Source organism: Mobula hypostoma, chromosome 16 (genome assembly GCF_963921235.1).
Source record: "Mobula hypostoma chromosome 16, sMobHyp1.1, whole genome shotgun sequence".
In the NCBI taxonomy this organism is placed as follows: domain Eukaryota; kingdom Metazoa; phylum Chordata; class Chondrichthyes; order Myliobatiformes; family Myliobatidae; genus Mobula; species Mobula hypostoma.
The window spans coordinates 67,729,984-67,745,955 of record NC_086112.1 but is presented as its reverse complement, the minus strand read 5'-3'; the positions used below and the strand labels follow the sequence as shown (position 1 = coordinate 67,745,955).

Genomic DNA, 15,972 nt, shown 5'->3' with positions numbered 1-15,972 from the left:
TGCAATTTAATCCACGCAGCAGAATAGTCTTGGCCCATTTACCATCCTTCATTTCTAACTTTGGGACTCTGTGCTTCTTGCTTCCATTCTTTTTACATGTATAGAAACATGATTGGAGGGAGAAACTGGATGTATGGAAAGGATAGGGTTGCTTCTCAACACTGAATGTTGAAAAGTGTCTGTCAACCTGTGATTTATTTGAAATTAATAGTTAACATCTGTTGATATTTGTTCTGATTCTTTTTTGAGAATGGAAGGCTGAGATGAAAACATTTCAAGTGACTTGTGGATTCATACTCAAATGTTTTAATAGTTTTCCCTTATTTAATTGGCACATTTTAAGATCCTGGTTTGGTGGTAGCAGATTTGCCATTGGATTGGAAAGTTGTGAATTTTAAGTCACACTCCACAAACTTGAGCATGTTATCCAAGCTAAGGGAATGCAGGACTGTCAGAAATGTAATCGGCCCTCTATTGAGAAATTCTAGAGGGCAAATCTGTGCTGTGCATGCTCACAGCTCTATTTATGCAGCCTGGACTTAGCAGCATTTTAAACACGCCAGCCTCATTACAGTCATGAGCAGAAAAGATCTTCTCTTACACTTCTAGGAAAGGCAGTGTGTGAGAAATACTCTGGCAGGTTAATTTAAAATTGCTTGAGATCCCTTTGTAAAACATGCTGTCAAATTGTAGTGTGTTTTCTCCAGCCAACTGTTGAGTACTTGTAACACAAATACTCTCACTGGTGTGTGTGTGTGTGTCTGTGTAAACATGAACCCCATGCCTGCCCCACTCCCTTCCCTCATCAGCTTGGGACTGAAGAACCAGAAGCAGCTTGCTGAAGTCCTAGTGAACTTCTTTTTTCCATCATGATAAACAAAATGAACAACTAACCACCTTCGAGTTGATTTTGAAATTTTGCCTAAGCAGGATTAATTTTTGTACTTCCCATGTCACATCTGTTTAAACAGCAGCAAAATTATTTCATAGAACACTTTGGAATGTCCCGAATTTGTGAATATCATTCCTTTTGGTTGATAACTATCATAGTTCCCAACCATACTTGCTGGCACTGCATCAGAAGCATGGTTGTTACATGTGGTTGCTTATATTGCAACCCTACAGCACCATCACCTGTTCCCTGGTGTGGATGATGGGGGGGGAAGGAATCATTTGATGTTCTGTGGTTCCCTCAGCTATGAAGCACCAACAGCAGGAAGAGATCTGTACTCCAAATCTTTTTTTTTAAACAAAATAGTTTCTTCTTTATCCTAAATAGCTGGTGGATTTTACTTACTCATTCTCTAGTTGTACGAGTTCTGGCATTAGGTGTTCATGTTTTGAACTGGTACTTCAGAGGACAGAAATGCTAGTTGGTGCATTTTTCAAATCAAAAGGACCTGGGAATTGCTGATATCAGTTGCTGTGTAACCAGGGTACGATTTCATGAGGAAAATAAATTGGTTCGCTAGTGGGTGGAACCCTGTCATCTTACCTCACCTTACCTATTTCTAGCCTTACCCAATGTGGTTGACATTTTCTTGCCCTCTGAAGTGGCCTGGCACCAAACACCAGAGATTAATAGTAAACAACATAGTTGTCATGATGCCTACTTCCTTAGAACGAACAAATGATACTCCAGCTCAGAGGTGTGATTTGCTATCAGTTGTATAATTATCCAGTTGTTGGACGGTTCAGAAACCCCTGCTAAACCCCTAGATTCCAAGTTTTAATCAACTTGAATGAATAGGTTAATGTCTACTTGCACAATGAATACTTGTTTCATAGGTTTAGAAAATTCCCTTTAAACTTGTCAGCTTTAGGAATGAACAGGAGGAGTGGAGGACCAGTACTGCGGTCAGTTCATAACAACCACCGAGTAGTCTTCACCCACACCTCAGCTGGTCTCCACATAGACTCCCAGCCTTCTCACTCACCAGGCTGGTGTACAAGTTCCTGTGGGTTAAGCTTATGCTGGGGGGTGGTGGGGCTTCCTGGTTGCTGCTATTGCTGGTTCTGGCAGAGCTACATCCTGCCTTGTTTTTGTAACTGAGGAATCACGTTAGGAAAATCAACTATTTTTATATATCTTTTTTTTTAAAAGTGGGATTGCATCGTAAATGTAGAAAGAAGGAATTGTGCCCAGAATATGGTTGCACAGATTTTCCTAATCATTTGTGTCAATCTCTAAAGGGTCTGAGCACGAAGGCAGCCACTGCAAGCATTCTGTTAATGAACCACAATTCTAGTTGTGAATCTGGAATGTTTCTTAACCTTTGTATATCACTTTGCCTGCTGCAGTTGCAGCTCAGTTTAAAAATAGCAGTGACTTGAATGAACTAGTTTTGCAGTGCAGCTTAAAAATACCAGTCACCAGCGTCCGGAGGCCCTGCTCTGACTGACCAGCTTCATCAACGAATAAGTCTGAAATCCTGCTGGAAATGTTGATGCAACACTAATCCTTTGAGACTCTCATTTTAATCCACAGAAATGGCTAGAAAAGATGCTTTGTAAAGGCTGCACTAGACTGAGTTTTAATTTGGAGTTTTGTTTTGCAATATCTACTTGCATTTATGGTTGTGTAAACACAAAAAAACGAATATTAATTTTAAATGTAAACAACAGGAATTCTGCAGATGCTGGAAATTCAAGCAACATACATCAAAGTTGCTGGTGAACGCAGCAGGCCAAGCAGCATCTATAGGAAGAGGCGCAGTCGACGTTTCAGGCCGAGACCCTTGTTTTACTTGCATTTAAAATACTTCGCAGTATTAAAATAATATTCTGGGGGGTCTTTGCTGAATGTAATACAGGGAAGGATTGTGGAAAGCAAAATATTGTAGATACTGGGAGTCCGAATTTAAAAACTCAAAATGCTGAGAATACATAGCCAGGCAGGCATCAAATTAATACTTCACGTCATGTATTTGAGAATAGATCTACTATTGACGGACAGTATGGTGCTGATATTGGTTAAATATTCTGGAGAACAAACACTCCAATTCTTAAAACAAATTGCCCGCAGTTGCCTTATTTTCATGTTTTTATGTTGTAGGTAGAGATGAGTTGGTGTGACCACATTTTGAATATTGTGTACAGATCTGGTATCCTGTTGTACAAAGGACATCATTAAAATGAAAAGAGTGCAGAGAAGGTTTATGACGATGCTGCCAGGACTCAAGTTATAGGGAGAGGTTGGGCAGTATAGGACTTTAATCCCAAGAGAAAATCCTAAGGGGTGACCTTAAAGGTGTATAAAATCATGAGGTGTAGAATGTGTGTGTGGGCATGTGGCCAAGTGGTTAAGACTAGCAACCTGAAGGTTGTGAGTTCGAGCCCCAGCCGAGGCAACGTGTTGTGTCCTTGAGCAAGGCACTTAATCACACATTGCTGTGCGACGACACTGGTGCCAAGCTGTATGGGTCCTAATGCCCTTCGCTTGGACAACATTGGTGTCGTGGAGAGGGGAGACTTGCAGCATGGGCAACTGCTGATCTTCCATACAACCTTGCCCAGGTCTGCACCTTGAAGAGTGAAGACTTTCCATGGTTTCATGAGACTAACAGATGCCTTTACTTTAGAATGCATAGTCCATCTCCCAGGAAAGGGAACTAAAGACATGGATTTCAGATCAGAGGTGAAAGATTTGAAAGGGACCTTTGGGGCAACACCACACAAGGTGCAGCCAATATGGGATGGGCAGACAAAGTAAGTGTTGAAGGAAGGTACAATAATATTTTAAAAGACATTTGAATCAGTATAATGATAGGAGGTTTTAGAGGGATTTGGTCAAATGTGGGCAAATGGATTTGCTTAGTGGGCCCCATGGTTGGCATGGGCAAGTTGAACCCAAGTTCCTGTTTCCACATTGTATTAATCTGTGGTTCTCCTCTTTGCTGTGGAGCACCTAAATAGTCACAAGACATATGTCAGGCTGCTGTTGATCGATTACCAACACCATTATTTCCTCAGTACTAATAACCCCAAGTTTGAAAACCTAGATCTCTGTACCTCCTCCACTTCCTTATTGGGAGACAACAGTCAGTGCGGACAGATAATAACATCTCCTTACCAGAGTGAAGTAGATCAGCTGGTTGAGTGATGTTTCAACAGCAACCTCACTCTCAGTGTCAGCACGACTGTGGAACTTCAGGAAGGGAAGACTGAGGAAAACATACCAGTCCTCATTGTGGGGTCAGTGGTGGAAAGAGTGGGCAGCTTGAAGTTCCTGGACATCGTATCTCTGAGGATCAACACATCAATGCAGCCATGAGAAAGGGGGTACTAATGGCTTTATTTCAGTAGGAGTTTGAGAAACTTGGTATGCAGCCAATGATTCTCAGAAATTTCTATAGAAGTGTAGTGGAGATCATCCTGACTAGTTGTGTTACAGTCTGGCATGGAGCCTCCAGTGCACAGGCTTACAAGGGGATTATAGGCTTGCCATTTCCATCATGGACGCAACACTCCCTATCATTGATGATATCTTCAAAATATTGTGCATCAAGAAGGCATTGTTAATGACCCTCAGCATCCAGGAATGCCCTCTTCTCATTACTAGCCTTGGCCTGAAAACTCACACTAAATGATTTAGGAGCATCTTCTTCCCCTCTGCCATCAGATTTCTGAATGGTCCATGAGCATTACCTTATTATTCCTTTTGTTTAGTGCTGTATATTTGTTTTTGTATTTTTATAGATGTTTTTCATCTTTGTATTGGTCTGCTGCTGCAAAACAACAATTTTCATGTCAATTAAAAGTGATGATACATCTGATTATGATTGTATGAGCATGATACTGTTGCCTTGTGTGAAACTTCCAACAGTGCAGAAAGGGCAAACACCTATCTCACCTGGTCTACATTGTTTGAGACTCTAGTCCTGCGATTTGATTGGTTCTTAATTGCCATCAAAAGTAAATAAGCAAACCACTGAGTTTGGAGTGAGACAATAAATCCAGGCATATTCTGAGTCTGAAAACATGGATCCAAGTTTCAGAAAAGACACAATTTTCTAAAGGAGCTCAGTGGCTCGAGCAGTTTTGATGTGAGGAGAGGAATTGTAGACATTTCAGATAGAGACCTGAATCATGAGTCCTCTTGCTTTTTCCACCTAACCACCCTGCCCCCCCCCCACTGCCAGTCTGAATGATGATTAACCCTTTGAGTTCCTCCCACAGTACTTTTTTCTTTCCAGGTTCCAGGATCTGCAGTCTGTTGTGTCTCCAATGGATATAAGTTTGACAGTAGTCAAAGTAACTACTGTTCTTGAAATTATTTATCCATATGTCTTCGGGAAATATCCAAATGTGTGGTTAAATGTAATGATCCAAGAACAGCCTCCACATTGTGGTGTCCCACCAGCTTCACAGGATAAAATGAATAGGAAATGCTGGAATCAGTTGTAAAACAAAGTTAATGTTTCAGGTCATTAGACATAGGACTGTTTGTGATTAATGGGGCTTTAACTGCAGAAGAAAGAGGGTTTTCAAGAGAAGAAAAGTATGTGGAAGGGTGGGGAGAATAATTAAAGTGAAATGATGGTAAAGGGATAAGTGAAGAATCAGGAAATGAATAGAGTTGTAAACTGTTTCAGACAGAACAAAATTGTGCCTCACCATTGTTATGAATTTTGTTTCCATAGTGATCCAAATTAAATCTTGCACAGATGAATGAAGCTAGTAAAGATGGATTTTTTAAAATACAAGATTTCAAAAATTCTGTTTCAAAAAAATTATTCTGTTTTTCCCTACAAGTAAAAGCAAAATGTTAACTTATCGCAGTGCTGATTTGTAATGGATAAGATTTTCTGCTTGTTTCTCCATGCACTGGACTATGGCTGCCCTCCATCCCTCAGTGTGCTCCTTACAGCTTGCACTCATAGCCCCTTTTACAGCAGAAATGATGCCCTGCTGTAGCAAATTCCAATACAGTAATGTTCTCTGTGAGGGGAGCAGAGGGGAGTAAACAGTTGGCATTTCAGGCAGATGCCCTTCTTCAGAACTGGAAAAGAAGGAGGCAGAACCCAGGAGAAGAAAGTGGGGAAAGGGGACAAAGTACAAGTTGGCAGGTGATAGGTGAGACAGATGAGGGGGAGGTTGGTAGGTAGGGAAGGGGAGAAGCTGTGAGGTTTTTAAATATTGCACAAAATTCCATTTTTGTTGTGTTTGAAGTACAGTGGCCAATAAACTGAAAGATGTCAATAGCTGTTCTTGAAATAGTAATCTTTTTCATTTACTCTATTGGCCAGTACCTCATCCAGAGGGTTATGTGACAAGAGCTCATTCACAATTCATCACCGTGGTTTTATTTTCTGCCCTAGATCTTCCTCTGCTTTGCATATTGCTGCGATTGTGAGAATTTCTCAGGAAATTGGGTCTTTTCCAACACTGCAGGCAGGCAAGAACAACATCAGTCTCCACCAAATGTGCCTCAGTAAAAAAATGCTGGATTTAAATTGTCTCTGGGGAACAAAAACTATATCACTTCAAAACCTCTATTGTTTTAATGTTTAAAATATTTTCCATTTCTGTGCATTTATTGTTTTACTCTTCTGCTGAGCGTTCTTTATTTTCTTTTTTAAGCAATGCAATTGGTCCTTTGGTTGCTCTTTGGCTGATCTACCAAGAAGGAGCTGTGTTGCAGAATGCCTCCACGCCAATCTGGTTGCTGCTATATGGTGGCATGGGAATCTGTGCAGGCCTCTGGGTCTGGGGCAGGCGAGTCATTCAGACGCTGGGCAAAGATCTCACTCCCATCACCCCTTCCAGGTGAGTATGGCACACACACTGTATCCTATTTGATGCTGCACATATAATACTGCACTAAGATGGTTAAGCGAAGAGACCTTGTTTTCCCTTCAAAGCCCCCCAACTGAATTTTGGCCCTTCCAAATTGAATAAGGTTGTATTTTTTCTTCTCCTCCTATCTTTCTTTTCCTCCATCCCACTCTCGATGAGTAAAAGGAAAGGTACGTCATATCCAGAGTTTCTCCGGTTAGATTTCCCTCCATGCCTCTCTGACGTTGTGGAGAACCGCGTATGAGGCAAGTTACAGTGGTTTGCCATTGCCTTCTGCCGGGTGAGTTTCCAAAGAGATCACCAGCTCGTAACCCAGCACGGATGGAGAGCATGCAGGGGAGCCGGCTTTATTCGAACTCGGGACCTTTCGTCCCGAAGTCTGACGCTGATGCCACTACGCCACCAGCCACGTAATTAATAAAGACATTACCCAGTACAGAACTTTTAACCAAGCATATCTATTGGAACAGAGTACTGGGCAGGCCATCCTGCCCATGATGTGCTGGTCTTGATGACCATTTATGCTAAATGTCCTCCTCCATATCCCTTTACATTCATGTGTCTATCTTAAACTCTACCATCTTATTAAAAAAGTTATGATTGAGATACAGCACAGAATAGGCCCTTCTGGCCCTTTGAGCTGCTCCTCCCAGCAATCCCCCAATTTACCCCTAGCCTAATCACAGGTCAATCTACCAACTGATACTGTGGGAGGAAACCAGAGCACCTGGAGGAAACACACACAGTCATGGGGAAAACGTACAAACAGCTGTGGGAATTGTGGAAACAGCTGCCTATAACTGCCTAGATTATCCCCATTTCCTTCCTTGAACAAAGACACAATTTTTGCTACACTACTCTCCAGGCTTCTGGGACATCGCCAGTTGCTAGTGAGGACACAAAGATCTTTGTCAAAGCCCCTGTAAACTCTTCTTTCAATATTCTGTGCCATCAGGCCCTGAGGACTTGGCCACCTTAATGCTTTTTGGAAGCCCCAGTACTACCTCCTTCATCTCCAAATGCCCCACCACACCTTCAGTATCCTCCAAATTCTTCCCACTGATACAAAGTGCTCTTTTATTACTTCAGCCACTTGCTCTGACTACTTTATCCTTAAAAGGACTTACCCTATCCTTTAGTTATAAGTACAATGAAGTATAAAACACCTTGAGATTCTGCTTGACCCTGTTTGTCAACGATGTTTCTTGACCTCCTTTGGCCTTCCTAATTGCCTGTTTCAGCATTTTCTTTATATACCACAAGTGCCCCAGTCTGATTTTTAACTTTTTAAACCTTGCGTATGTTTCATTTTACTTCCTAAATAAGTTTAGGAGCTCTCTGGTTATCCCAGATTCCCTTGCCTTACCATCCTTGTCTTACTCTTTATGCTGGTCCTGAACTCCAATTAGCTGACCTGTAAACAACTCTCACATGTCAAATGTGGTCTTGTCCTGCAACAGCTGCTCCCAATCAACGTCAGTCCTGTTCCTGTAACTGCGTCTCTGTAATAAGAACAGCATTGTAATTCCATGTACTAATCCAGGCTCTAAGTTCACCCTCTTTACCGTAACACTCTTAATATTGAAATAAACACATTTCAGCCCATCAGTCCCACCATGTTTATTTGCTGTCCTTTCAGACTTGTTTATTATGCCATCTTTCTTGCCCTCAACCCTACTACCACCTGTTGCCCTACTGCTGTGATCCTGCTCCTCTCAAGTTGTAATAGCAAACCTCCCAAGGAGGATATTGGTCCTCTTCCAGTTCAGGTGCAAACTGTTGTTTTTGTTCAGCTGTCACCTGCCCAAGAAGGAAGCCCAATCATTAAAAATCTGAAGTCCTCCCTCCTGTACCAGTCCCCCCGCTACCTATTTATCTATTTCTCACCTCACTAGCACATGGCACAGGTAGTAATCCTGAGATTTTATCCCCAGCTTTAAATTTCTGCCTAGCTCATATATCATTGGTACCTATATGGATCGCAACCTCTCAGAATCTCCTGCACCCTCTGCAAGATATCTTTGACCCTGGCATCAGTGCCACTTTGGAGTCTGTACCGTGGCCATCTGCATCCCCTATCACTCTCACTCTGACTTCATCCTTCCTTGCCTCAGAGCCAGGCACGATGCCACTGGCCACTACTGCTGATGGCCTCTGAGAGCTCACCGCCCCAACAGTATCCACTATCTGCTTATTTCCTTTAATTCTCCAGGTGATCATCCATTTATCCATAACCTGCACTTGAGGTTCACAAAACTCTCATCTCTGATCTCCTCAACCATCCAGCTGCCTGTATCTCAAGTTCCGTGACCTAGTCTGTCAGAAGTTGCACTTGGAATTATTTAATATCAAACAGTACACCATGGTATAGGTCTTGTCCACATTTTCTGGTGTTTCCAAAACTCTTCCCAGTGTGTAGTGGTGATGATTCAGGTTCTAGTAGGCTCTGAGTTGCTAAATCTAATGACTGTTAAAATGTAAAGGTCCCTTGAGTATTTTCTACTTCCCTACAATGCACTGGGAATGTCCTCAGCAGGCCCAAGCCTTGACCTCCACTCCTGGGCCATCCCATCTTCCAAAAATAACTAGCCATCACAAGTTGAAGTTCTAGAAGCTGGCCCACCACTACCTTATTGGTATCTGAAGAACAGCAATGATTCCCTAGTGTGCCTGTGTTCCCAGAATAATAAAAGTAACAATTACAAGCATGTTCTTTCATTTTGATATTCTCCATTGTGCTGCATTTTGTCCAGATGTCTTCTATCCTCCCAGCCTCTGCAGAGCATTGTCTGGAGTTCCACTTTTATATTGAGCCCGGAATATGACCATATTTGAATGCTGCAGTCTTCCTTCCCTGCACCAATTTTATGCAACCTTGCTTAAAGATCAGAGCTCTCCATGAGTTAGATGGCTAGTTATTCCTGCCACGTGCAAGATATCAAGTTGGATCAATTAAGTCTTCACAGACATAGAAGCGAGCTGTGTTTGTGCTGGCTTGTAGATGATTTTACAGTCAGATATTCAACAGTGGCTCCTGTTTCATTCATCTCCTTCAGAGATAGAAAAGGATCAATTCTTCCCACAACCAAGTCGTTTTGAAGGGTTTCTTAATTTTCCCGGGCATGCATCATTCCCTGTAAATTAGGTGCTATCTGAACACTAGTATTTTCTTTGCCTTTAGCTTGCTGAATTTAAATGTTCATAATTGTTCTCCATTACTTGAGGATAATAAACCATATATTATGGAGCCCTCAGAAAGCTAGGGGATAGTGCTTACACCAATATCAGTTGTGCACAATTACTATGATTGTGTACTGAGCAGGGGAAAGTAATTTGGGGAGAATATAATGGCTCTGTATGCATATTGCCACATTCAGAAGCTTGTGTATATTGTATGTCATAATACATTCATGCTGCTAACCCACAGTTACATGGAACTCTCTCTACTGCCTGAGTTAACTTTATGCATGCAGTGCATTTAGTCAACCATTTCCAGTACCATTACTGGGAATAACTGCATCAGCACAAATGTGAATGCATTATGCCTTGAATAATGACTTAATTCGCTCATTTATAAATATTTTCTGAAACCACACATGGCTGCTGGATATCCCTGGAATTTTGTCTAAAGCTGTGGTAAGATTCTTGCATGCTGCCTGAGGCTTCGTAGTAATGATCTTGAGACTCGCTGGTACAATGAATGACTGTGAAGTATTGTTTTGTGCTTCCTGCAGCGGGTTCACAATTGAGTTGGCTTCGGCGTTCACAGTTGTGGTTGCTTCCAATGTTGGACTTCCTATCAGTACCACACACTGCAAGGTATGCGTATGCCCTGTGACTGCACCTTGAGCAGTTCACTCTGTACTACCCTCCAAGGCTTGCTCGCAACAGTTTCTGGTGGCATGGAGAAGCGGAACCAGTACCTTTATATATTCTGATTGGTTCAAGCCCTCGTTACAAAGAACATTCTTTGTGGTAATTTAAGATATGGCAAACCCAAAGGGAATAGACTACTATTCGCCATCTAACAACTTGACAAAAATGAACAAATGATCCTCTCTGATCATTCACCACCTTTAAAGAAAGAATTTGCATTGATGTAGTGCGTGTCACAACTTCAGGATGTCCCCAGGTTCTTACAGCAGGGAAGACATTTTAAAGTATAGTTGGTAGAGTGGTTATTAATCAGATTGTGTGGAATAAGGTGTAACTTCCTGCAGGCTCAACATGCTCAGGCAACTATTTTCAATAGTTTTTTTTAAAAAAACAGTTTTAATAACATATGCTACTTTTTAGTCAGATCGGATTGATTCCCTAAAACCCTGCAAAATTCTGTGCAGGCAAAATGCACTAAATGGACATCATAGGATCTCATAGTGAGGTCCTTTATTGCAAATGAATTGCCCAAAAAATGTTTTTTGTCACTGAGTGGCCTAAAAGTTCCAGGTTATCTGACAGCAGCAATGTTGCATTAGCCAATGAGCTTTTCCTGCCATTATGGACTGATTAGCAGCACGCTACTTGGAGCAGGGATGGTGTCTACTGGAACCTCTCACCACTCAGACTCTGTTTTACATTGCATGTTTCTGATGGGTTGTCTTTCACGTGCCTTTCTTACTTCAAACTTATTTTCTGTTTCTTCACAGTGGATTTTGCATTGAAGTAATGAGTGCGCTAACTGTACTTGTAGCCTCAAATGTGGGCATTCCAATAAGTTCCACTCATTGCAAGGTATTCTTGTGTCATGTTAATGCAACAACCATGTCGCTAGCACTTTTAGCAAACCAGATGATTGAACTAAAACCACTTTAACTATTGTATTCTGCTGTCTCATGTCCAACTTGCAACAGGCTTCACTTTAAATCAGAAGTTATTTAGAGAAAGATACTTCGAGCTTTGTTTGTTTAAAGTAACATACAAAATGCTGGTGGAACTCAGCAAGTCAACGATTTAAGGGGAGTAAATAGTTGCCATTTCAGACAGAGACCCTTCATCAGAACTGGAAAAGAATGAGGCAGAGCCCAGAATAAGAAGTGCAAACAGGCAGATGATAGGTGAGACCTAGTGAGGGGGAAGGGGGGTGAAGCAGGAAGCTGGGAGGTGATAGGTAGAAAAGGTAAAGGTCTGAAGAAGGAATCTGATTGAACGGTGAACCATGGAAGAAAGGGAAGGAGGAAAGTGATGGGCAGGTGAGAAGAGAAGGGGTGAGGGGGAAATCGGAATGGGGAATGGAAAAAGGAGAAGGGGAGGGAAAGAAGTTACTGGAAGATAAGGAATCAATGTTCATGCCATCAGGTTGGAGGCCACCCAGGCTAAATATAAAATGTTTCTCCTCCAATCTGAGTGCTTTCCTCCTTTTTCAGCCATTTACTTCTTCCATCAATCATCTCCCAGTTTCTTTCTTCTTCCCCAACCAACCAACCTTCCCGCCTCACCTGGTCTTACCTGTCACCTGCCAGTTTCTGCTGCTTCCAGCGACACCCACCCCGTCTTCTTTTTCTGACTTCTGCCCACTTCTTTTTCTGTCCTGATGAAGGGTCTTGGCCTGGAACATCAATTGTGTATTCCCCTCCGTAGATGTGCCTGCCTTGCTGAGTTTCTCCAGCATTTTATGTGTTTCTCGGTCTTCCAGCACCTGCATACCCTCTTGTGTTTATGGTTTGTTTGGGTGTGCATTTTTATAGGTTGCTTTATGTGGATCAGCAGAAGTGGAGTCAGAGTATGAGATGATTGCACAAGTCACGCAGATATAATTTAATATGACCTTGTCCCATAATGATGTTGTGGTTGGAATTACTCTGTAGTATTAATAATTCTTATTGTAAATGGTAGGACTGTGGACTAATGGTTCACAAGTTGCTTTGGGTGTTGATGAGGGTAATATCCTGTCAACAAATTATTTTCCTCAACTATGTCTGGCATTAGAATTGATGGTTCCACTGATCAGAGTCCAGACAGATATAGTTCATGCAAGTTTCCAGTAAGTTCAGGCTCTGAATGGTGCCACCTGAGAGTTAAGTTCTGAAGATTTAAGACAAAGGGGATTGTAAAGGTAAAACATCTTTCTCCAATAGTCCAGATTTTAGAATCCCGTTTTTAATGTGAAACAAAGCTCCATTTCTTCTTTCTCTACAGCAAGTGGTTATTATGCACAATGACAGGCATTCTGTAGAAAATAAATAACCGGGCAGACCTTGCCTGAAATATGTTTGAAGGACTGGCAGGAGCTGCAGAAGGTAATATGACCCCCCTCCGACCACCTGCAAGATTGTTCATCCAGGTCAGCATCTTAGGAAGAGAGAAGTGCAGCCATGGATAATGACAGCTTGAACCTTGAGGATGGTGAGGAGGTATAGAGATTGACTTGGTAGGTGATGCTAGAGCAGCAAGGTCCATATCTCATAGATAAATTAGGCAGGTAGGTGAGAAAAGAGGGAATTATTGAATTCAAGATCATATCCCATCTGGTTTTGGAAGATTGTCCCACTTGCAAAGTCTGTATAGATGTGTCCTTTGTACATTATTTCTCAATGAGAGGGAGGAACTCTTTAAGGGATAAGCATGATTCTGTTCTGTTTGTAACAAACTGCTTCAGATAATTCATTCTGTTTGAGGTCCTAACTTGCTCACTTACCAACTGTTTGTCAACTTTGGTTTTCTGCCTAATGTGTCTCTAAATAAATCTTTAGTTGTTGGGTTGTTAACTAACTTATTTTTGATTTTGTTGAAAAGAGTAGACCGATAACTTCAAACCTGAAATGCCGATACTGCACTCTTGGGAGTGGAGCTTCACTGAAAGGGTTGCTGAGCCGTGAGAGAGGGCTTAAATGTTTTAAACTTACCATGGACAGGCTCTTGATCAGTAAAGCTCCTACATTAGAGTGCAGGATCAGAGAACTGTCTTTAAAAGCTATATACCCAGGTAACTGTTTACATTTTAAAACTTTTTAAATAAATCAATAGTTCAAATGCTTGAGTTTGCTGAATACATTCTGGATGCAATCTCTGCTTACTGTAATAGAATGGAATAGTATCAGCCATCTTGCTTTTGGCTGTTGATTTCTATTTTGAAGTGGTCTCTTCATTGAATATTGGTTTCCCCCTGCCTCAGTTTACATTTGTATCCTTTCCACACTCGTCTGCACTCCTATTGATTTTTGTTCTGGCTTTTGTTTGTCCAGGTTGGCTCTGTGGTCTCTGTGGGATGGATCCGATCACGCAAAGCTGTGGACTGGCATTTATTTCGTAATATCTTCCTGGCCTGGTTTGTGACCGTCCCAGTCTCTGGTCTCTTCAGTGCTGCTTTTATGGCACTCTTTGTATATGGAATATTACCATATGTTTAAATTTGATTTTTAAGAAGGTTTTTAACCAGTGGCGTGAGGTGCCCCTTTTCTTCAATATAGCAGTCACACCCCCTCCCAAAAGTTGGTTTATTCCTTTTTTCTTTCTGTTTGCTGTTTTAAAAGGAATTAAAGAGCTATAAATTAATTTTATATTTTCATCTTATCTGTTTTCTCACAGACTGTAATTTACACTACATATTCTCATTTTGATAACTTGGTAACTTGTAATGCAAAGCCCCATTTTGTGGTGTATGTGTACACCTGTAAATTGGGCTTCAAAGTCATGATGTTTGTGGAATGAATGGTATTGCGTGGAAGATTTTGTACCCATGGATGTTGTAAAGATGATGTATATATTGTATTATTAATCACTGGAAAGCTTTCCTTGGTTTGGACCCAAGAAAGAATTTTTAAAACAAGATGGTATGCTTTGCTTTATTAAAATTATCTGTCTGATCTGGAATAAGGTATAAAACCCTATTTCAATAATCAGCCTCTTTTTTTTGGCAAGGTGCATTTCTCCATACATACTCTGCGTGCTACAAACATCATAATCAGAATGGGGAGAGATTCATTGTGATAGGTTTCATGGAAACTTGATTTCATCTTATAAGATTGACAGTTGTATTATATTGTAATTTCCAATGTAAATACTATCTATGAAAGATTTGAGTTTGCTTGTGTGTGTGTGTTTTTAATTGGTACAGATTTCACTCACTCATTTAAGGCTTCAAAGCTATATTGAATGTACCAAAGATTCAAAAATAAAGATTTGTCAGTATTTCCACTTCAGTTGTTTAAAAATGCCTATTTATAATTTTGGGTTCCATCTCAAATTCTTTTGAAATTCAATGACATTTTGCTTTAACTTGAACTGGAAGAAAATGTTAGTTTCCTGTAAATTAAAATGAAAAGTATTCCTCAATTTCAAATATGACATCAAATCAATATTAGCCAAAATGTCTATTATGCTCTGATGTGGTTTCTATACCATTGGATATGGTATCCTGCATTCCAGAAGTGCAGTTGATTTTTTTTAAACTAGTGAAGCAGGGGTTCCTTTGGCTGAGAGATTGGTGGAAATAATCAAGAAACTGGATTGAATGCATTTCAGAGAGTTCACACCAAAATTTCAATTCTCAAGAATCCAGCCCATTAGTTGGCCCACCATGCTCCTGGTTATGGTTACCTTGGGTTTAAAAGTTGCCTCCAGATAATAGTTTTTTGAATTGACCTTACACAATATTCAGTTAGATCCTTAGTCCTTGTCTTGTTCTGTATTTTGGGAGGTATACAGGGAAATGGTTACTAGTGACTTTTACCGTAAAATTCACAATCAGCTTCTTACTATCTGAGGTTGATAGCTGCATATTATGAGGTGACAGCTTCTAGTTGAGATTGTTTCCTTGTTGAGTGGAACGTTAAAAAAAATACCATTTTCAATGGATAAGTAGGACCCTAGCTAATACTCATTTCACAGTGAACATCATTGAAACAGATTATTTGATCATTGCTGATTGTGGATTTTGCCAAAAGTGATTACTATTCTGGTTTAGAAAGCACGTTTGGGCACGTGTGGTAAACAACATAGATGCCAGCTACAATAGTGCCCAGTGTAAAAAAAAAGTTCCATTTGGAAGTTCATTTCCCTTGTTACAGATGAATTTTTCTCCATTGTGGTCCAAGTTGGTGTCTTCCAGGAATCTATCTACTGTAAATGTATTATTTTTAATACTTGTATCTTTTTGGTAATAGCTGATGACTTTCCCCTAAAAAATCATTCATGTGGTAAAATGATGGAAAATATTTTAGAAATAAAATCTTCACT

General features: G+C 40.8%; 1 protein-coding gene across 4 annotated transcripts in view; it reads left to right on the top strand.

Annotated features, from left to right (window-relative positions):
* The window catches only part of slc20a2 (solute carrier family 20 member 2), an 85,845-nt gene extending 69,873 nt beyond the window's left edge, over nucleotides 1-15,972 (top strand). For all 4 annotated transcript variants that reach the window (XM_063069072.1, XM_063069071.1, XM_063069073.1 and 1 more), the window contains 3 exons: nucleotides 6,583-6,768; nucleotides 10,533-10,617; nucleotides 13,980-15,972. In XM_063069072.1, the coding sequence (XP_062925142.1) occupies nucleotides 6,583-6,768; nucleotides 10,533-10,617; nucleotides 13,980-14,144 (436 nt within the window). In that variant the 3' untranslated portion in view covers nucleotides 14,145-15,972. The remainder of the gene's footprint in view (nucleotides 1-6,582; nucleotides 6,769-10,532; nucleotides 10,618-13,979) is intronic.